The 20,746-nt window shown below is 43.9% G+C and overlaps 2 protein-coding genes and 1 long non-coding RNA gene across 5 annotated transcripts; 2 read left to right on the top strand and 1 right to left on the bottom strand.

Annotated features, from left to right (window-relative positions):
• The first annotated feature begins 119 nt into the window (after positions 1-119).
• MRPS17 (mitochondrial ribosomal protein S17) lies at positions 120-3,371 on the top strand. 3 transcript variants are annotated; one of them, XM_032130355.1, is made up of 4 exons: positions 247-351; positions 988-1,128; positions 1,486-1,632; positions 2,635-3,371. In XM_032130355.1, the coding sequence occupies exons 3-4, from the start codon at positions 1,510-1,512 to the stop codon at positions 2,923-2,925; spliced, it is 414 nt and encodes a 137-aa protein (XP_031986246.1). In that variant the 5' UTR covers positions 247-351; positions 988-1,128; positions 1,486-1,509; the 3' UTR covers positions 2,926-3,371. The 3 variants fall into 3 exon arrangements, with proteins under 3 accessions (XP_031986245.1, XP_031986247.1, XP_031986246.1); XM_032130354.1 differs by lacking the exons at positions 247-351; positions 988-1,128 and adding an exon at positions 120-211; XM_032130356.1 differs by lacking the exon at positions 988-1,128 and having other exon boundaries at positions 245-351.
• Positions 3,372-5,581: 2,210 nt separating this feature from the next.
• NIPSNAP2 (nipsnap homolog 2) lies at positions 5,582-19,048 on the top strand. Its single transcript, XM_032130352.1, has 10 exons — positions 5,582-5,731; positions 9,255-9,394; positions 9,477-9,522; positions 12,230-12,324; positions 14,171-14,241; positions 14,579-14,719; positions 15,121-15,152; positions 16,258-16,352; positions 17,111-17,194; positions 17,899-19,048. The coding sequence occupies exons 1-10, from the start codon at positions 5,646-5,648 to the stop codon at positions 17,961-17,963; spliced, it is 855 nt and encodes a 284-aa protein (XP_031986243.1). The 5' UTR covers positions 5,582-5,645; the 3' UTR covers positions 17,964-19,048.
• LOC116454148 lies at positions 9,655-17,111 on the bottom strand. Its single transcript, XR_004244019.1, has 3 exons — positions 16,919-17,111; positions 12,046-12,112; positions 9,655-9,883 (listed from the first exon to the last, which is right to left on the bottom strand). It is a non-coding gene; the product is annotated as an uncharacterized LOC116454148 (long non-coding RNA).
• Positions 19,049-20,746: the final 1,698 nt, after the last annotated feature.

The raw sequence follows: 20,746 nt of genomic DNA, 5'->3' as shown, positions 1-20,746 counted from the left end.
CTTTATCCCCACCACCCACACCCATTTTACCCGCGCTGCCTCTGAGGGGGCGGCCGCCGCCTGCGCCTTTAAATACCCCGGGAAGCCCCGCCCCCGCCCCCGGCCCCGCCCCCGGCCCCGCCCCTTCCCGCGCGCGGCGCTTCCGTGCTCGGCGCCGCCTGTTCCGGGCCCGTCCCTTTAAGGCCCCCGAGGCGCGGTGGCGGCAGCGGTGGTGAGAGGGACTGGGGCTCCTTGGGGCTGGGGGCTTGGCCGTGAGGGTTTCCCCGTGCTGGGGCTGCGCCCTGGGTGCTGCATGAAGCGCCCGGCTGAACCCCGCCGCCTGCGCGGCCCTGCTGGCGCGGAGGCTCCGGGGTAGGGCCTGACGTGGAGCGCTGTGGGGAGCTGCGGTGGTGGGGGGGGGGGGCTGAGGGCTCCCTCTCTGCTTTAATTTTCTTTTTTTATCCGTGTCTGCTAGTAGCCGCTGGTGCTCGGTGGGTGTTGCCTGTGCTGCACGCGCCTGTCTGTGTGGGGTGTTTAGCCCTGGGGTACAGGAGGTTTCCCCACACTGACCTCTTCCAGCCCTGAGCGCCCACAGCTGAGTCAGGGGTGGGAAAAACAGCCCCTGAGTATTTGCTGAAGCGTTTCATCCAATGGCTGTGTCCCTGTATCCCTAAACTCTTCTTTTGATGTGTTGCAACATCAAAGCAAGTCTGTCAAATTGGGTAGATGGAGAATTCACAGGTGTTGGTAGTGCTTAACAATATATCAGAGTGGGAGAGAAAATGGTCGTTAATCTCTTATCAGTCTTAATATTGATTCAAGTTTTCTATTGATTTTGCCCCTGATTCTTGCAAGAGTGGTGCAGAAAGCTGTCCCTAATTAAACCAAATAAGGTGATGGGATATAATTACTTGCAGGGAAGGACTCAAAAGCAAATAGATGTACTATAGATCAGACAGCTCTTTGATGTGTCATTTATGGCTTGAGAAGCTCATTACCTTTTTTTAGGTTTCATCAGCTCAGCTGATAATGAGAGGCACAGAAGCAAATGACTTTGAACAAAAGCTGCAGGCTGCTCCCTTGTTTGGGAGCACTCTGGTCATACACGGACCTGATGAACAGGTTTCCAGCCAAAACAGCTGCTGGAGCGTGAGTTAAATGAGTAATTTCCATAGCTACACTTTTCTCTATTGTGTTTGTGGCAGTTGGGGTGATTCAAAGGAGTTTTGTGGGATAAATCTCATCCTCATGCTGTTGTGTCCGGTTTTACTGCTGTGCTGAGGTAACTTTTACTGATAGCAAGGACATGGTGACATCCCTTCTATATTGTCAAACAAGGCTGAGGTAGTGCAGTAAATGGAGTTTTGAACTGTTCTTCCCCATTTTTCCAACAAAATGACCTAATGCAGCTCTTAGTCTAAAATAAGGAAAACTTTGGTATTGATCAGAAAGCCCTTATATTTTTTTGCTCTGTTACAATAACACATCTGCTTTTCTTGCTGCCAGGCACTGCATGACCATAACTAAACAATGTCTGTCCCACGTGGAGCTGTCCATGCAAAATGGATAGTAGGGAAAGTAATTGGGACCAAAATGCAGAAAACTGCCAAAGTGAGAGTGACAAGGCTTGTGCTGGATCCCTACTTGCTAAAGGTAACACCAGTTAACAACTTGTCTTGCATGGTGGGTTTTGTATTGTGTGGAGAAATGTTCTGCTCATTCGACTCTTAGAAGTTTTGATGAGTCCTTACAAGTCAAACTCCTTAAGGAACTTAAGGTTTTAGCTGTGGGGATGACTGCAAAGGATGAAAAGCAGTGAGTCGTGAGGACTTACAAATTACCTACTAAATGTATTTCTTTGAAGTGCCTTGTTAATGCACTTCATTTGATCTTTTTGAGAAGGTAAGTTTTTGTTGTTTCACACTTAGATTTAACTTTTCATGTTGATGTGGAGCATGCTTTGGAGCCTTGAATGTGTATAAGTCACTTGTATGACAAATTTTACAGCTGTTTTTTTCTGTATGCATAATTGTAATGTTACTGTGATCTTGGATTTATTCCTTGTCAATGCACTTCAAACGGGAAGGTTAAAAATTGTATTTTCTCCATTTTAAATAGGGAAACAGTGGTACATGGAGTTAGAATAAGTTGCCTTTGGTGACCAGAACGTTAAGGATAGAGTCAGGATGTGGAGCCCCTTTCAATATTTTATCCGGTAGAAGAATCTTTATTTATTTCTTAACCTAATATATTTCTTAAAGGATTCTGAATTCTGCTGTTCCAACAAGAAAAAAAAAATACTGACTTTTTCTATGAAAGAAAATTATTTCAGCAAGAAAACCCTCACATAAAAAACTTCAAAATACAGATTTCAGAGCTTTTTCTTCCCCATCTCCTTTCCTGTGGGCTCAGTTGGCAAAACTATCCTGACAAGAGATTGGGAAGGGCAGTGCTGTGCTTTCTGTGGAGAGCCTGTAGAGTGCACAGTTGCATTTCTCTTCATGATCCCAACTGAATCTCACTTTAAAAGATACATGAGACTTGACTTAGTGAAATTTATTTATTTATTTGATACTAACTATATATTTACCCATTGAAATATAATGCCAAGGTTTCTCTTTTTTTTTTTTTTTTTTCTTTTTGTTCCTTTTACAGTTCTTTAACAAAAGAAAAACCTATTTTGCCCATGACCCACTGCAGCAGTGTGTTGTTGGAGACATTGTTCTTCTGAAAGCTCTGCCCGAGCGAAGGAGCAAACACGTGAAACACGAACTGGCTGAAATTGTGTTCAAGGTTGGCAATGTCATAGATCCAATCACAGGAAAGCCCTGTGCAGGAACCAGATTCCTGGAAAACCTGTCAGATTCAGAAAATCTGACAGAGGCAGATACTACCTATCTAAGTGAGAAACTTCAGGAACTTAAAGTTTGTTCAACAGACAAATAGCAGGGGAAATACTTTAAGCAGAGGGCTTCCAGCTTTTGTCTCTCTCTGCCAGGGATGTTTGAGGCCCTGCTGTGACATGTTAAATGTTTCAGTGAAATCTGTAGTCAAAATAAATAGTAAATGTAGTTGCTTATGCAAAGAGATGTTGCAGAGTGATGGGCACCTGGAGCTTTGAATGAAAACACAGAGAAAAATGCAAGTTTAGTGTTGCCACTTCATTTTGTTGCCTGTAGTTTGGCCCAGTGACAGTTCCCAAAGCCAGCTGCCCTCCTGGAATGACTCCTCTGTGTTAAGACAAGACTACAACTGTGTGATGTTTAATTTTGGTGGGAGGGTCATTACATTATTTGGTTGTTCTGTATTTCAGGCAGTCCTTTGTGGTTTGTAGGGTTACTGGAGATGATGCTATTAAAGCTTTTGAAAGGAAGTGTAGAATTTTAAAAGCAGCTGCATGCTTGTGTCCTTATTTCCTCTTGCAGGAACCTCCTGACTTCCAAACTCTCTAACAAAACACAGCCCTTTGCCTTTATAGTGACAGAAAGGTGAGAATCAAAGCTTTGGGCAGCTTAGTGTGGTTGGCTTTGTAACCTGTCCAAAGGCAGGATTTAATTCTGGGAGAGCTCAATCTCTTTGAGCTGCCAGCAACACAGGGGAGCTGATGAGCGTACAAAGCCAAAAAGTAAAAGCAAAGGTGATTAGATTTAGTCTCATCAGAAAAGCTACTTAAAATAACACATTTTGGGGAGATGGAGGTGCTGCTTTGCTGCATGCTTTAATGTGGAGCTGAAGTTCAGAGCAGCTAATGATGAAAGATGACTTTATCCTGGTCCAGCTCTGGGGATCTCATGTCCTCTCTTCCAGGACATAAAGCAAGCTGAGAGCCTGCAGCTGTTGCAGCAGCCTCATGTTCCTGACTTTAGATCTAAAAGGGCATCTGCCTCAAAATTTAGCAGTGTGGGAGGGGGGAGTAGGATATGAGAGCTGTGAGAAATCCTTTCCAAAGTGTCTGCTGGGCTTTAAGATCAGAAGCAAAACAAGGTGTGTCAGACCTAAAATACCTTCCTTTAAGCAACTTGAGCTGTCTTGCACTGGTAGCTTCCAGTTGTGTTCTCTGCTGTTGTCAGAGTATTAAAGATCATTTGCCCTTTAACTTCCTGCACAAAATCAGTTCTGGCTGCCTAAAAAGCCTGACTGAACTCAGCAAATTATTTGGGACAGCAGGAATGAGAAACTTAAAATTCCTTCAGTGCTTCAAAGCAAAAAACGCTGCTCTTTGAATGCCAGTATTCACGTGGGGTGTCAAGAAGCCTTCACTGTGTATAAAATAATGTGGGCATGGGCTCTGAGTTTGAGGAAGTGCCTTAAGTATGTGGCTGTAGGGTTTTTCTTGTTTGTGGCAGGGGTTTAGGTTTATATAAATTCCTCAGATCAAAGCAAAGGGAAGGAAAAACCTGAGCTCGGACTCCTCCCCAGGTGAATGTAAAACGTGAAACTTCATCCAAGCAAAGATTGGGAGAATTTGGGTGTGGGGTAGAATTTGGCCCTGGGCTGTAGGAAATGCACTGAAGTTGTATCCAAGCAGAACTTGACCCTCAATATATGGGATATGAGTGGTCTAGTAACTAGATAAATGTAAGAAATAGAAAAGGTTTCCTATTTGCTTAATAGGTTGCGTCTACATCTAATTAGGAAAGTAAATATTTTCTTGTATTTCTTGTGATTTCCTTTGAGTAGCAGTGAAAATGCCATATTTTTTTTCCTCTAAGATTGAGTCATCACAGAAGGTTATCATTTTTCCAGTGTAGGCTCTGGGAGGGTTGCTGAAGAATTTGCCATGCTGTCAGATCGAAATGTGACTAAAAACAAATTACACATCAGACTGTGCTATTTAATAGAGTGATGGCAATTGTAGATTGTACTTTTCTGATGTTAAAGCACATCATATGTGTTATCTTTGGGATTAGTCTCAGAGAGTGCTGATAGAAAAATCCTAAAATGGGAAGGGAAAGTTTATAGGGCCAAGATAGAATCATTATAGGTGTTAATGTGAAATGATAAGGATTAGTCATTGACTGCTTTCTGTGTTTATTGGCTTGTTGCTTTTAGAACTACCCTTTAATTATTACCCTAATTATCACTTTATCCTTAATTTGAAGTTATTTAAGGATTCAATGCCAGCACACACCTCCTCCTCAGCCAAAATACCTCTGAGTATAGCGGAGCGGTGTGAGGAAAACCCTTCAGCTGCCAGCGAGTGAAAAATGTACTCAGAGAACAACAAACCAGGGCTGGGGGTCCCCTAAATCCAACTGTGTCCCCCAGAACCAGGGCTGGGATCCCCAAAACCGGGGCTGGGATTCCCCTAAATCTGACCAGAGGCCTCCAAACTGGGGCTGGAATCCCTCAAAACCGGGGCTTGGGGGGATCCCCCTAAATCCAAGTGTGTCCCTCCCCAAAACTATGGCTGGGGTCCCCCCAAATGCAGCTGGGTCCCCAAAACCGGGGCTGGGGCCCCCCTTTGTCTGAGTAGCGGTCCCCAAAGCGGTCTGGGTCCCCCTAAACCTGGCTTGGTCCCCCAAAGCCGGGGCCGGGGGTCTCCCCTCAGCTGAGGGGCCCTGAAGGGGTCCCGGGGCCGCCTCAGCCGCGCATGCGCAGGCGGCGCTGCCCGCCAGGGGGCGTGGCCGCAGCCCCCGGCCCAGGAGGGAGGCGGCGGGAGCAAGATGGCGGCGCGAGTGCTGCTGCGGCGGAGCCTGGCGGGAGCGCCCGCCGTGCCGCGCCTGCCGCCCGGCGCCGGGCTGGCCCTCAGGTGAGCCCTGAGGGGGCGAGGCGGGCGGGACGGGGCCGCCGGGGGAGGCTGCCCGCGGAGCCGGCGCCGCCCGAGCCACCCGGCGCCCCGCCGCGCAGAGCGTCCCCTTCCCAGGCTGGAAATGGCGCCCCGCTGGCGGGGCAGCGGCCGGGCCTGGGGCGGGGAGTGCGAGGCGGCGGGGTGTCCCTCAAGGTCACGGGCCGCAAGGCCGGCCCCTTCCTTCCCGAGTCCGAGTCCGCCCCTGGGTGGGAGGATGGCCGCGCCGCTGACCTGCCAGGACGAACCGGCCGCCGGGCTCAGGGGGCAGCGACACCTCATCCCCGCACGCACCCCCCGCCCCTGCATGGACACCCCGGCATGTAACAGGGCACCCCACAGCCACGGCTTTCGGGGTGCCCAGCCGCCCTGCTCACATGTATTCCTGGGATTTAAGTACCTGGATGCTCCGCACCGCGCTATCCCTCCAGGATCAGGGCGTGCAACAGCTCTCTATCCCAACTCCTCCAAGCAACAGGGTGCACAGCCCAAAAATCCATGTTTCCTCAGGGTCGGGGTGCGTGACTGCACACCCCGGCATCTTCCTGCCTTCACCATGCACAGCCACACATAGAAACCCCCTTGGGAGTCAGGGCTGGTGTATCTGTGCTTCCCATGGGAGCTGGGATGTGCACGCACCCCTGTCCTGGTGCCAGGGCACAGAGAGAGGCACATCCATCAAGTTTTGGGGTGTAGAGATTTGCATTTCTGTGTGAACGGCTGCCCGAGGTGCAGACACACACACAGCTCCTGGGGTACCTTCCAGCTGTAGGAAGCTGGCACAGGGTGCTGGAAACACAGGAATTCCCAAGCTGGGATGGATTTACACGGTTTTTCCTCCCTTTCTTTGAAACGGGGAAAGCTGCTGCCTCAAGCCTCAGAATAGGCAAGACTAAAAGCATCCCTGCAAGCAGCTGTTCAAGGATGATGTTGAGAGGTGCATGTTTTGGGGTTATTTTAGTTTCAAATAAACTTTGTTCAGGCCACAGATCAAACACTGTCAAACGATAGACAAGTTGTTTTTCTTTCTCTTCCAGGCAGACATGGGTTATTAAAAAATCTAAATACTTCACCTGGTGTCTCCTACCCAGTTTATATTTTGTGCTAAAGTAGGAGCTAAGTGAAAAGAAGTATTTTCCCTGACATTTTTAATCTAATCTAAGCAAGCTATTCAGTGTTAGCCTTTTGCATTCACAGCCCAACCTTTGTAGCAAGAAAGCAAAGCTCACAGTTAATATTTGCAGGATGAGAACTTGCTACCAAAGACAAGTTGATGCTCACAGCTGTTTAAAGACATGAATTGGCTCCCTGCTCCTCCAGAGCTAATTTTGGGTACACACTGCCCACAAAATTGAACCAGTCATCAGTTCAGGGCTTCTTGGTTTGTGGGAGTCTGGGATGACAGTGGTATTTTAGGATATGGATTAAAAACCAGGCCCTTGCATCTCAGTTTGGGTGCAGTGAACATCTGCTTTAATAAACTTAGCCTGTTACCTTTATTGTAAGTGAGGTGAATATTTAGTTGTGATTTGTTAGTCAGTGCTCATGAGGAGCTTTCCAGCTGCTGGGGAAAAGATTTTCCATAACTGTGTAAAGTATTACTCCTGTCACTGTTTTGAAAATTAGCCATACCTCCACTTTTAGGTGCAGTTTAACATTCAAGTCATGAGATTCTCCTAATAGCAAAGAAATTTGCTTTTCAGAGTTGTCCCTGTAGCTCCAGCTTATTCCCGCTGCTGCTGAAGTTCACAAAAATGATGATTAGGAAATTAATCATGATTATTTCTCTCTTTCATCTTCAAAGTTTGCTGCAAACAATGATCCTTGAAGAGTAGTTTTCTAAATACTGCTTTGCTAACTTTGTTTAATAAAGGGCAGGGGATGGTGAGAGTTTACAGGTCTGAGTATTGCAGGGCTGGGGTTGAGTTCTGCCTCCTGGAGCCCAGTGAGGGTTTAATTTGAGGGAACTTTTTAAAACAAAACTTGGATTTCTGAGGTGGGGTTTAGCCCTGTGCTCTGAGCTCGGAGAAAGCTCCGCTCCAGGCCATTCCAGCAGCAGCCTTATCATGGAATGCCCTTCAAATGCCTGCACTCAGGAATAGCTGCTTGGCTTCCAGCACAGCCACATGTTTGTGTGTGTGCTCAGGGCCAGGGAGGGCACCATTTTCAATAAACTCACCAGTATTTACAAATTATTTCTTCATGCTTAAGGTCATCTCAGCTGCAGTTGTTGTTTCTCTGCTGTGAAGTACTTTCCCGCTCCTCCATCCTGCTCCCATGGGCAGAACCAGGTCATTATGTTCTTTTCAGACTAAAAGGTGGATTGTTGTAAAAAACTGCTTTTGTGTAATACAGGTGTGTCCAGTGGGATATTTTTCTCCAATGAAATTGAGATTTTCTTTCCCTGTTTTTTTTTTTTTTTCCCCTGAAAGAAAGCTTTAGGCTGGAGATCCAGCTGTCTTCTGCATCTCCAAGTCAGTAATTAAGGGTGAAAAGTTGACATCTGAGGCAGGAAAAGGCTGAAATTTCCAGCTTACAAGTAAATATATGTGGTATAAATACCACATTTGATACTTTAGAATTTCACTAGAAGCTTGTGACAGAATTAATTTTCTTCACAGTGGCTACTATGGGGCTGTCAAAAAAAGGCAAATTGAAGGAAGTGATCTTAGGAGAAAGAAGCAAAAACATTTGAGCTTGTCAGACATTGTAGAGAATCAGTTAAATGCATCAGATTCCCTGTCCTGGTCATCTGGAAAAGAAGAATAATTCTTTTAACACATCACTTAAAAAAAAAATCACAGTTATCACTTGGTTTGTGTGCTCTGATGTAAAGGGAGCTGGTATTATTTGGAAAGTGTACTTGGAGAAGCTGAATAAAGATGAGATAAGAAAAGACAATGAAATTCGTGTGTTTCGAGGCAAGGGAAACGTGGATGTTGTACAAAGAGCCTGGATCTGTGTCCCTACATGATGCAGTTGCCAGAATCTGGAATTGAAATATTTCTTGGCTGGTTGTTTCCTACCACTCATCTTTTTTCCCAAATTAGTCTTTCATGCTGTTTTTCCTCTTGAAAGACATTTCATTTTTCTGCACAGGAACACAGGGTAGTTCCTTTCCCTTTTACACTGTATGCAGTTTTCCTTCTGCACGGTTTTCTTTCCTCTTTTTCACTCCTGACTGTTCACACAAGGGCAGACCCAGCCCTGGGCAAAGACAATGGGCTAAAAAGAGGATAAATAGGCAGCAAAAGTATCCATTGCACAGGGAATAACCATGGATAATGTGTGGTTAACTGTATCTAGTGAAATGATAAATCTCCCTGGGGAATGAGCCCCTTTTGCCTTGCTGGGAAAAGACTCAGTGGGAAGTTTTAGCAATATGTAACTGTATGTTGTGATACTATAATTTGCATTAAACTCATGGCTGCCTTCCCTGCCTGGTGGGAATTCCAGAGGCTCAGTGCCCTGTCCTTGTTCCCTGCAGGGGGCTGGGCTCCTCGGCCCACAGAGCCCGTGAGGAGAGCTGGTTAAAATCCCTCTTCGTGCGCAAAGTCGATCCCAGGAAAGACGCCCACTCCAACCTCCTGGCCAAAAGAGAGACCAGCAGTCTGTACAAACTCCAGTGTGAGTGATGGCTTTGTGCTCAGCAGCACCATTCCTCCCCTCTGTCCCTGCCTGTCTCACGTCCCTGTTGTTGTTGTTGCAGTTCACAATGTCAAACCTGAATGTCTAGAGGCCTACAACAAGCTCTGGTAAGTGTGTGAGTTCTCTTTTCACCTTTTAGGCATGTTGAGTTGATGTGTAAATTGGCAAATACCGTAATTGTGTAGAGGGGAGGTGACAAAATTCTGCTTTTTTAGGATTTGGTATTAAATAGATGCTAATGAAAGAGCAAAAAAATCCTCTACTCAGTTCGCCCCACTTTCCTCTTGGAGGTGTCATTTTCTAAGCTGCAGTTGAGGAGGATTCCTGTTGTGAGAGCTTTGGGATATTTATTGGAACAGCTTTCCCCCTTCCCTTAGTGGTCTTAAAGTTGCTGATGCATGCAGGGAAAGGTGGAATGTTGGCATTCCCTCTGGAGCTGCCAGGTTGAGGATGGGTTTTGTCTCTGCACTGAAAGGAAAGAGAGATCACTGGTAAATAAAACTACACCAGTGTTAAACTCAAGTAGAACTTTGAGATGTTAAAAACCCAGGGGGTGATTTCCTCTCAGCTTTTTTATGTCCCTTTCACAACTCCTGTTGCTGAGCTGCTCCTAAGGAGTTACACAAACCCTTGGATATGGTCTCTGCTTTGGGGTGATTCCCTCCAATGAGAGCAGCACTGTGACAGCTTTCCCAAAAAGTTCCAGCTTTAGAACATGTAGGAGTTAATCCCATTTGAAATGGACTGCTTTAAGGGTGAAAGTGCAGAAATGCTACTCCTTTTCTGCCTGCACAATCCCCCCTCTGGAGCCCTGGAAGAGCTGTGTGGTTAAATTTGGGGATGGAGTGAGCCTCGCACCCAGCAGTGCTTTTCTCACTGACAGTGCCCAACTTGCCAGTGAAATAAAACATTCTCAGGATAACGACAACCAGCTTTGAAGTGTGAGCACAGCAGCTGGGCTGGAGGGAGGGGAAGAAGTCCCAGCTCCCAGTTCATGTCCTCAGCTGTTACTGGGTGGCTGCACAGCTCATCTGTCACCTTTGTGCCTTCTTGTGTTGGGCTGGATAACCCAGTTTTCCCTGCTGTACAAGCATAAAAAGCCACTAGAATAACATTCAATCAAGGTATTTTTAGCTTTTTTGTTGTTTAAAAAATAGATACACAGTAAAGGACAATTAGCATTCAGCCAGCTTGCTGTTTAAAAGCTGAATATAAACATGTCCAATTACTCAAGGCAGGGAACCACTTCTGTGCAGTATTTCATGAGCTGCCTAAACATTGAGTGAGAGCAGAGATTTCTATTTTCAAGGAAAGAGACAAACAGCAAAGAAAGAAACTGCTGACAGCAGTCAGATGAAATATGTGTGGTTGGATTGATTCTTTCCAAAGCAAATTGAAGTATTTCAGGGAAGGAGACAACTTGAGTAAAGTAATAAACAAAATTAAGCCTCTCTGAACATTCCTCCTGCCTCTTCCTAAATAAAAAACAAAAAAAAGAACAGGTTAATTCTATATCAAATCAGAATGAGGATTAGTCATTAGTTATTAATAAATAATGTAATGAAGACAATTACAAGAGTATTTCAGAAATTACTGTGGTTAAGGAGCCCTTCTGAAGAATTAGGGACAGGTGTTTTTAAAAAGGTGTTCTGTGGGCATTTTTTCTCTTAATTTGCAACAATATATGGTAGAATTATGCTATAATCTACCATTCCTCTTCAAAGCTGCCTTTCCAGGACCTCATTCTGCTCTGCAGAAATGAACTGATGGTGAAACATCCTTGAGAATGTCCTTGGAGAGTCATTTATCATATTATTTACACTGGCTAGTGAGAAAACGTCGAGGTACAAATTGGTAATGAGATTTGCTCAAGGTTGTGTGGAAAGTCAGTGGCAGAATCGAGAGGAAAACTCATCTCTAATGACTCCCAACCCCAGCCCAGCCTACTTTTTATTACTTGATACTGTGCAGAGACTCGTTGCCTGTGAGCCAAACTGAGGAAGAAGGATAATTACTCAGGGAAAAACAGAAAAGGCAGAGTTCAACCAGACTAATTGACTTATTCATCAAGGCACAGTGCAGGGAAAGCTGTCTTGGCCAAGTCAGCAATCAGCAAAACCTAATTTCCTCCTGCTAATGTGGGCCACTTGTAAAGTTGGAAAGAGTGTTAGAAATCCTGGGAGCAGTCAGCCAGAAATCGTGTGTTGGAGGTATTTTTAAGGCAGTTTCACTGTTGGTTAGTGGGTAAGTTGCCTCAAAGTAAGAGTGCTTTTTGAAATTAAAAAGCAATACTCTGAGGTACAGCCATTATTTCATTTATCACATTATTTTTATTCATTCAGCTCAGCAAGTGTAACTGGTTTAGAAGACTGTGCTTTCTTATTTCTGTGCATTCTCCCCCCCGTGAGGGGAGCTTTTCCTCAAGCAAAGAAAAGCTTTTCCTCAAGCAAAGAAAAGCTTTTCCTCAAGCAAATCACCCCTTTAAGCTGAATTTTCTGTGAGATATCCTGATATTTGTTTTCCTGATATGCTGGATAACCTTTTAGATAGACATAATTATTTAGATAAACCTAATTTCCTTCATCCAAAGAATCCTTTGTTAAAGATTCTAAGAAAATGGTAACACTCACCTTAATTCTCCACGAGGGTGTAGCCACCTTCCTCCTGTGTAGCAGAATTTGATATTTCAGCTTTCTCCTGTGCAAAATAAATCTTGTGAATGTTCCTAGCATGATGCTGTGTTATTCATATATCGACTGTGGCCTCCCTTCATGAAGGCAATGCAACCCAGTGTCTGTGTTCCTTGTTTTCAAGTCAAGAGGTGCTGCCAAAGATTCATGAAGAAAAACACTACCCTTGTGCTCTGGTGGGGACTTGGAACACGTGGTACGGAGAGCAAGATCAGGCTGGTAGGAGATAGAAGTACAACCCAATGTAAACCCATGTGCTTGGCAGGTTTCTTCTTTTAAATCATCTCTGTTGACACTCAAAGCCTGTTGGCAGTGTGTCCACTGAGGGGGTGTGTGCATCACTTCTCAGCTGTTTGTCTTGCTTTTGTCGTGCTGGGTTGGACAGCAAAGTGTTCATTCCTTCAATTTTGTCTCATTTTTAATATATTTTCTTGTTTTCCAGGTGGTGATGGTTGTTAAAATTAACAGGTTTTGGGGAAATGCTTGTAAAATATAGTCCTGTGGGCACAGTTCCTGAATATTTTAGGGTAACTCTTGCAAAGCCAGAGTTTATCCCTCCTTGGGCAGTATAAAAGCTTTGCTCAGGCTTTCAGACTGTAATTGCTGTATGGTAATGAAATGCAAATCATTCCAACCCATCTGCATTGTAAACTTAACATTAAACTTTACTGGGGGAAAGTAAAAATACTTCTGTTTATGTTCATACGAGGATACTGCCTAACTATGAAAACAAACTGGAACTAGGCATGACTGAAGAGCTGCTACAGAGGTAACTCCAAAGAGTCCAATGTAGAGAGAAAACCTGGAAAACACCCTGGGAATTGGAAGGAATGGGAAGCCACAGATCCAAATCCATAGAGGTTCTGTTACAGTTGTGCCAGGATCGGTGCTGTTGCTTCCTACTTAAAAAATAAACTCCTGCACACATTAATTCTCCTTGCACTGCCAGCATATTGCAATATTGACACTGAACAAATGCAGAGAATTAACAGCAGATAAACCAAACAGTGTCTGAGAGCCAACCCTGCAAGCTGAAGGGGAATTGGGGAACGAGGACAATTGAAATGGGAATTCCTTAGGCGAGTCTCAGTGGCTGCTTTTGTAACAGATGAACACAGGCTGGATCTGTCACTGCATCCCCAGCCTGCCTTGGAAGTGTTCTTGCAGCACTGGAATAAAGCAGATTATGGGGTTTGACTTGTTCAGTGCTGGGTTAATATCAGATGGCTCCATCAAATCTGCGCTGGGGCTGAGGCAGCAGAAGCAGGAGGATAAATCTGCTCTCACGGGGAAGTGCCTCCCATCAGCCTTGTTTGCTCTCTTGGAAAAGGCACAGAGCTGCTTAAGAGGGGAGAAAATAGTTTTTTATGATTCTGTGAAGTGAAATTATTGCCTTGCTACACTAAATGCTTGTAAATACATCTTTCTGTGATTTATTAAAGGGGTTGGTTCTGATTTTTTACAGAGGGAATGCTTTGTAAAAAATTTAGATACAAACATAAATACATGTCCTGAAGTTGTTTTTGTGGGGGAAATCCTGGCTAATGTTCAGTTATCTTCTGCTTTTATTAATGTTGAGCTCACAAATAACATTTGCATCGTTTTTCATGTCCTACAGAAAGTGTCTTGCTTTTGTGCTGGAGTAATTTACTGAACTGAAAATCTGCCCCTCCACTGCTCTTAGATGAAATTGGTATAAAGCACGTTTTTGGAACTAAGTCATCCTCTTCAACTGAACCTTAATTTCAATAACAGTCATGTCAAGTCATCACATCTTACTAGCATGGCAACAAAAAGTCCTTTCAGAAATTTCCCTGTTACCCTCAGAGTAAATTGCAAAATTTTCCAAGAGAACCCCTTTCAAAAAGCAGATGATGCCATTATCCTTAAATTATCCCAATGTGTAGTGCTTTCATGAATGAAAATCTTGTTTTCAAACCTGCTGCCTGGTTTCTGTTTTTGTATAATTCTGTAATGTGAAGAGCATTTTATAGCGTGATTTTTCCAGAAGATTTACCACTGGTCTGGGACATCCCTCGAAAAAGTTTAATTTTCTCTGTTTCAGTTCATTTGTGGAGATATGAGGGAGGTTACCCAGCTCTCAATGAGGTCATGAGCAAACTTCGTCAAAATAAGGTAAAAACCACTGATTTTCTTACTCAGGAGAGAGCAAAGAACAGGCAGAGCAAAAAAAAAATGCAGATTTAGATATTAAAGTGTCTCATCCCTTCCTGTACAAGCCCAGAAACCTCTTTGAGAAAGGATTTATTGTCACATTCAGGTTTAATTCCTGAACACGTCACGTGTAAATCCTTGGAATTCTCAGATTCACCAAGGAGAATCCAGATTCCTTTAAGGATTTCACTGTCCCACAAGCCTGATAGCATTAAAAAACCAAAAATCCAAGCCACCATATGGTGTCCTGCTGTTTGTTGTTGAAGAATTTGACCCAATTCCCACATTATTTTTTTAGGAATTCATAGAATTCCGTAAGGAAAGGGGTAACATGCTCCTCTCCCGTAAGAACCAGCTGCTGCTGGAGTTCAGCTTCTGGAATGAACCTGTTCCCAGAGATGGCCCTAATATTTATGAACTGAGATCTTATCAACTCAGAGTAAGTTTAAATTTTATTTCTTCTATTATTTTTGAAGCTCTGTGCTGTCCTAAAACCTTCTAAGGGTGTTTATGGCCAACTGAGCTTGTGTGAAAAATCTGCTTCTTATCAAAGCTGATTTCTGAGTCAGTGCTGCTCTCAAAGTGTGGGGTCTGAAGTGAAGGCAGGCTCCAGCAAGATCCTGATGTCTGCAGGGCTGAAACCCTGTGGTTGCTTTGAGGGATGCTTCAGAGATGACTAAGAGGTGGTAAACAGAACAATTAGAGATTATTTTTATATTCTTACCACTCAAAAGGAAGGCACTGTGTTAATGCAGAGTGGTTTCCATACAGAATCGGTGTGAAAATTGTATTTTGGGGGTTTTTTAACTGCAGTTTTAACAGTGTCTGTTGTTCTTGCAGCCTGGAACAATGATTGAGTGGGGCAATTACTGGTAAGTGTTGCCTTCAGCCCTGGTGTGCTCCAGGTTGAGAGGTGCAGGTGTAGAAAAAGCACCAAAGCCACCAAATCCCCCAGTTCAGGGGCTGCTGCTGCACTTGCACCACTGGTCAGACAGTCCTGTGACCCTTTGAGGAAAGGAAAAGGAATTTTGTGCACAAACAACGCTCTGGTTTGGTTTTGCTTCCCAGAACTGTTTTAGTTTGCTGCAAAAACCATGGATTTTCAGCAGAAAGCTGCTTGGAAAGGGTAGCAGTTCCTCTGGGAGACTTGGGTCATCTTTCACAAGACCACTTTTAGCTTAAATCTTGGCTCTTCAGGCTTTTAAAGTCAAGTTGCTGCTTGAAAAGCTGCTGAGCAGCACATTTGTTATTTTAATATATAGGTTAGAAGTATTTGAGACAGTTTTCTATTGATTATATGCTTCTGATTTTGTCTTATTTTTAACCTTATTTCAATTTACACTCACTGTGCCTGCAATTCTGCTGGTTGATAGTTAAACAATTTGGAGCATTTTCAATTATTTGGACAAAGGTGAGGACTTAGATTTTCAGATTTGTCATTGATATAATTTTTTCAATTACAATCATTTGAACAAATCGAATTTAGAATTTTTTTATAAAATAGGCACATCTCTACTGGTAAGAAATCTGTTTTATAAGATCCAACAAGAGAAATATTTATCTTATTTATGCAAAGATCCACATGAATAAAAAGTCAGAATCTGTAGAAAATTAATGTGGCAAAGCTGATATGACTAAAACTTGAGGATTTAGTTATAAAACCTGCTATGAAAAGGCCACTTGACACTGTTCCAGCAATTTTCTTGATCCTGAATCTGGTTGAAAAATGATTCATGCCAAGTTTAGTGTAAATGTAGCCTCCAATTTTAATGCATGCCTAACAAGACAAGAGGTAAATCTTAATTACTTAGCGCTGAAAACAAGGGTGCTGCAGATTTTTTTCTTACCTTTAATTGCTGAAGTGTGCAGCAAATGCAATTTAACATTCCAGCCTCCCTTCCACTCTGTTTCCCTTCCAGTTTTCCCTGATTTCCTCCCCAGACCTGCAGGTTCTGATGTCTCTTTGCTCCTCTGCAGGGCTCGTGCAATTCGCTTCCGACAGGACAGTAATGAAGCAGTTGGGGGATTTTTCTCCCAGATTGGACAGCTCTACATGGTCCATCACCTTTGGGGTAAATTCCTGTTCTTTTCTGCTTTTTTCCTGCTTTTTTCTTTCACTGCTTCAGCCCAGGAGGAAACATTTTTACACAAGGCAAAGGGAGCGTCTTACAAATTGGGTTTTAATATTTTTTTTTCTTTTCCTAATTTGTTGATTTTTTAATTTGTTGATTTTTTAAAAAATTTTTGTGTAGGCAAATTTATTCTTCACCAAACAAGAAATAAACATTTCATATTTTCTTCTGTTTCTGCCACAGTTTCTCCTGTCCCCTTCTGTTTGCTCTCAGTCCCACAGCCCTGACCCTGCCATCCCAATTCATGCTGAAATCAGGTTTTTACAGTTCCATTTCAAGCCTCACATTTACCACAGCTGCAGAAAGGAAAGTCAGAAAAGTCAGGCATTTATTTCCATACCTGCCTGGAGGTGTTCTGGCTTTCTGTGTGCATTCATGTTTATAAACACCTTAGGATTGTTTCAGCTTGAAAAATGATAATTTGTTAGAAATCACTCCGTTTTTTCTAAATATCCCAGCAATTCAGAATATTATGTACAGCTGTACCCCTGCTCTTATTATCTTACCTGTGTCCAGGAATTCTATCTCTTCCCCAGCTCCTTCTGTTTGTCCTGCTCTGGGAGCTTTTCCTTCTGGCAGAGAACTCCTGCCTTTCTTCTTCCCGCTGTTCCCAGCCTCCTGATTCCTCCTTGGAATGCTTTTACGGGATCTGTTCCTGTTCAGAAGGAAAAGGAGTCACTTTGTGCTTGTTTTCCCAGCTTACAAAGACCTGCAAACCAGGGAAGATATAAGGAATGCAGCGTGGCATAAACCGGGCTGGGATGAACTGGTCTATTACACAGGTAACCCATTAACTCCTCTGGAATGCTGGGGGCAGACTTTGGGCTGTGCCATCCTCTCTGCTCCTCAGCACATCCCACTGGGAGAAAAAGTTCTTTATCTCAGGGGGAATCGTGTTTGTGTGTCAGTTTTAATTCTGTGAAGGCACAGAGGGACATTGCACTGAGCTGTAAAGTGAATTTTGCAGCTGGTTGTAGTTGGAGAAGTTGCCCAAGTGCTAAGAAGTTGCTGCATTAATATTAGATTTTTATACCAGCGCTTCTGTGGAAGAACAGATTTATGTAAATGCTTGTCCAAAGATTTAGGGAGCCAAGAGTGAAATTTACCTTTATATTAAATGATTATTTCGAATATTTCATTAAATACAGGAGCCTTGTTAAATGCATTGCTGGGAAAAGGGAATTTAGACTTTGGAACTAAAAGCCAGGAGATGTTTGAGATCAAAGAAAACTGTCATAACAAAACTCCCAGAAGTGTGCCAAGAATGTCAGCTTTGGGTTCCACGGGGCACATTTCAAAGGAAGTTACACCAGAAAAATGTAGGATCACTTCCATTTTGGTTAAAAGAATGGAAATATTTGTCTTTAAACGAGCAGAGAGATGATATTAAAGTCATTTATTCCCAAAACTACCGTGCTACAGGGATGATTACTGAACGTGCTGAACTCTGTCAGTGAAATAAAACCCTCTCTCCATTTTTTTTCAGTGCCCCTTATTCAGGAGATGGAGTCCAGAATCATGATACCCTTGAAGATTTCTCCACTTCAGTAAAGTCACTGATTTTCTTGTGCCTACATAGATAAAGTGACAAGTATTTGTCTTAATTTATGGTATACACTGTATATCATAGTCTGAAATATAAAAGTACTGTATTGAGCTTATAAAAGAGACCTCTTTTCTTCAGAACCCAGAACCCATGACCTTCTGCTCTGAGGGGGGGGGGAAAAACAATACAAGACTGTGATTAAAAGGTTGGTGAATTGAAAACAACTCCAGATCTGTGGGACAGCTCCCCAGGTAATGTGTGGCTTGCAGGATTTCAAATCTCCTGCCACACAGGCACTGCCCAGAGCTCAGTAACAGCATTGCTGTGAGGCATTTAATGACTGCAGCTTTGAAAAACAAACAAAAAAATGGGAGTGAAATGAGAAGCTCTGGAGAAAAGAGAATTTCATTTCAAATTACGAAACGAGAAGCTCTGGGGTTGCTGTGAAATAACCCCTGGCTGGTGGAGCAGGCCTGAAATCAGCAAGTCTCTGTCTCCAGTCATTAATTGGGGATAATCCTGTGTGGCAGGAGATGGGTTATGGCCAGAAAGGGGCATTTGTAGGATTTCTGAGCACACATTTGCTTGGTACCTCCCCCTGGAATTAATCCCACGCAGGGTGACCCACGCTTTCCCCACAGACACTGCCAAGACGTGGTTGGCTGAACACCCTGCAGGGAATCGATTCACTCCAAAGCATTTCCCTCCCCAAACAGCTCTGAAATCTGGGAAAAGGGGTTGAATTTAATAAGCAGTGCTGATTCAGACTTGGAGGAGGGGGTGGCACTCCCTGTGGCTGGGTTGGTGTGTGAAGCTGGCGCATGTGGGGTCAGTGGGATTGGCATTTCCGTGTACCATGGTGTCCAGTTCTGTTTTGGTTTCACTTCTAGACTAGAATGTATCCACACTTTTTGGTGTCTGCAACGATGTGAACATCCTGTAAGTGACAGTAATATTCTCTCTCTCTCTCGTGGCTCCAAGAATCAGTGTAACATACTGAATGTACAAATCAGTTCTGAATGTCCAGTTTGTACATTTCAAGAAGTTTTCAGGAAGAACATATCAGTCAATAAAATCCTTTTAATTTTCACTTTTTGCTGGCACCTCCTATGTATTGCACCACCTGTGTTTTCTCTCCTCTTGCAATGTTTAGTATGGAAAATTTAGAATATTTCAGCAATATCTCTGGTTCAGGGACAGCATTTCCCATGTTCTGCTCTCCTTCTCCAAAGGGAATTTACAATCTTTCCATCGCATCCCATTTTGCTGAGTGTTCCAGAGGTCCTGAGTGCTGTGGTGATAAATAACAAAACACTTTTCCTTCTCATTTTTCTCCACAAATTATGCTGCATTTTTCAGGTGTGGTTTCTGCTTTCATGAAATACACCGCACTCGTGCCTCCCCTCGAATTTCCTCTTGAACAAAGTCAATAGTTGATCTGGTTCTTGTCTGGGTTTATATTTTCCTCCTGTTGTCAAGTGATGATGGGATTTTACTGAGTCAAATTCTGTGCTGTATCAGCTTAAAGTTGCTCAGTGAGCCAAGGAAATCATTTGAGCTGATCCTTCTCACAAATGAGCCCTGAGCAGTGAGATCACCTGGGGCTGCCATTTTTCCAGACTTTTGGGGCTACTTTTCAGCTCCAGAAGGAAAAAAGAGATGTCAATATCAGCTTCCAGTCCTTGTTACCTCTCCCAGCATCCTCCCAGATTTCTTTTCCCTGGAGAATTGTCCTTGCAACTTACACCCAGCGATCTCAGCCAGAGGCAAACACCAAAAAGCATTTTTGGAGCTGCAGGATTTTGTGTGTTCTGATGCAATCCATGGTTTTTACCTTCACCAGAAATTACATTCTGCCTGGCACGGCTCTTGCTGTTCAAGGGCCACAAAGTTTTGTGGGAGACATCACAGAGTTGCAGGTCCCTCACCCACTCCCAGGCTCTGAACTCCCCCTGGAGCTGCCCTGATGTGTTCTGGATGTGCCTCCCCTCATTTTGAGCTTCCTGCTTGTGCTCTGGCTGCCTTCAGGGTTAATTCCTGGTATTTTACCTGCAGATTAAATAGTTCCTGTTATTTTCCTTACAGATAGCAATGTAAACTCAAATGGAAATGGGTAATGCCAAGCTTTCCTTGCTTCCCTTTGCCTGAGCTTGGTTTTGCCTGGTTCTGTGAACACTGTTGGGATTTTCCCTCTTAATTCCATGGCTGAGTCTAAGTTTTCCTTGGACAAGCAATCCCTCAGCATTTCTTACAGCAGAACTGCTGGAGTTCAGAACTGAAGGGTTGAAAAGTGGGGGACAAGGCCTGGAAGGGTCTCTGGCAACTCTCAACTCTTGTCCCACTGCAACAACACAATTAAAACTTGGGTTTAGTTGTCCTGGAGAAGGCTGCAAACTGTCCCTCATGCAAATCTATAGTTTAAAGCAATTCTGCCTCATTGAATAACCACATTAAGAGGCTTTATATGAAGGCAGGTGGTCAGGAGACCCACCTGGAGACCAGCTCCTCCCTGTGTGACCTGTGCTGCTCCCCAGACTTTGCCCTGCTGGGCTGGGATGTGTCCAGGCAAATCTGTAACACTGAAACTTTCCTCACCCTGCTTTATTCCCTGCTGGGTTTTTTCCACTATTTCACAGACAAAACAGCTGAGCCTCTCACTGAGCTCAGCAATCCTCCTGCTACCTCTTGGGCTAGAGGTCAGCCTTAGTATTTGCCCAGTGGAAGGGGAGGGGGGGATTTTTTTCTAAGCCAGTCTGACCTAAAGAGCTGTTGTGAAATCCCTGGCACG

The sequence above is a fragment of the Corvus moneduloides genome, chromosome 20, assembly GCF_009650955.1.
Source record: "Corvus moneduloides isolate bCorMon1 chromosome 20, bCorMon1.pri, whole genome shotgun sequence".
Classification (NCBI taxonomy): domain Eukaryota; kingdom Metazoa; phylum Chordata; class Aves; order Passeriformes; family Corvidae; genus Corvus; species Corvus moneduloides.
Note: the sequence above shows the minus strand (reverse complement) of the source record. Positions and strands in the feature narration are given on the sequence as shown.

Coding starts and splice junctions, on each gene's coding strand:
- NIPSNAP2 (XM_032130352.1), top strand. CDS start 5,646: ATGGCGGCGCGAGTGCTGCTGCGGCGGAGCCTGGCGGGAGCGCCCGCC. Junction 12,325..14,170: donor CGGAGAGCAAGATCAGGCTG/GTAGGAGATAGA, acceptor TCTCTGTTTCAG/TTCATTTGTGGAGATATGAG. Junction 16,353..17,110: donor CATGGTCCATCACCTTTGGG/GTAAATTCCTGT, acceptor TTGTTTTCCCAG/CTTACAAAGACCTGCAAACC.
- MRPS17 (XM_032130354.1), top strand. CDS start 1,510: ATGTCTGTCCCACGTGGAGCTGTCCATGCAAAATGGATAGTAGGGAAA. Junction 1,633..2,634: donor TGGATCCCTACTTGCTAAAG/GTAACACCAGTT, acceptor TTCCTTTTACAG/TTCTTTAACAAAAGAAAAAC.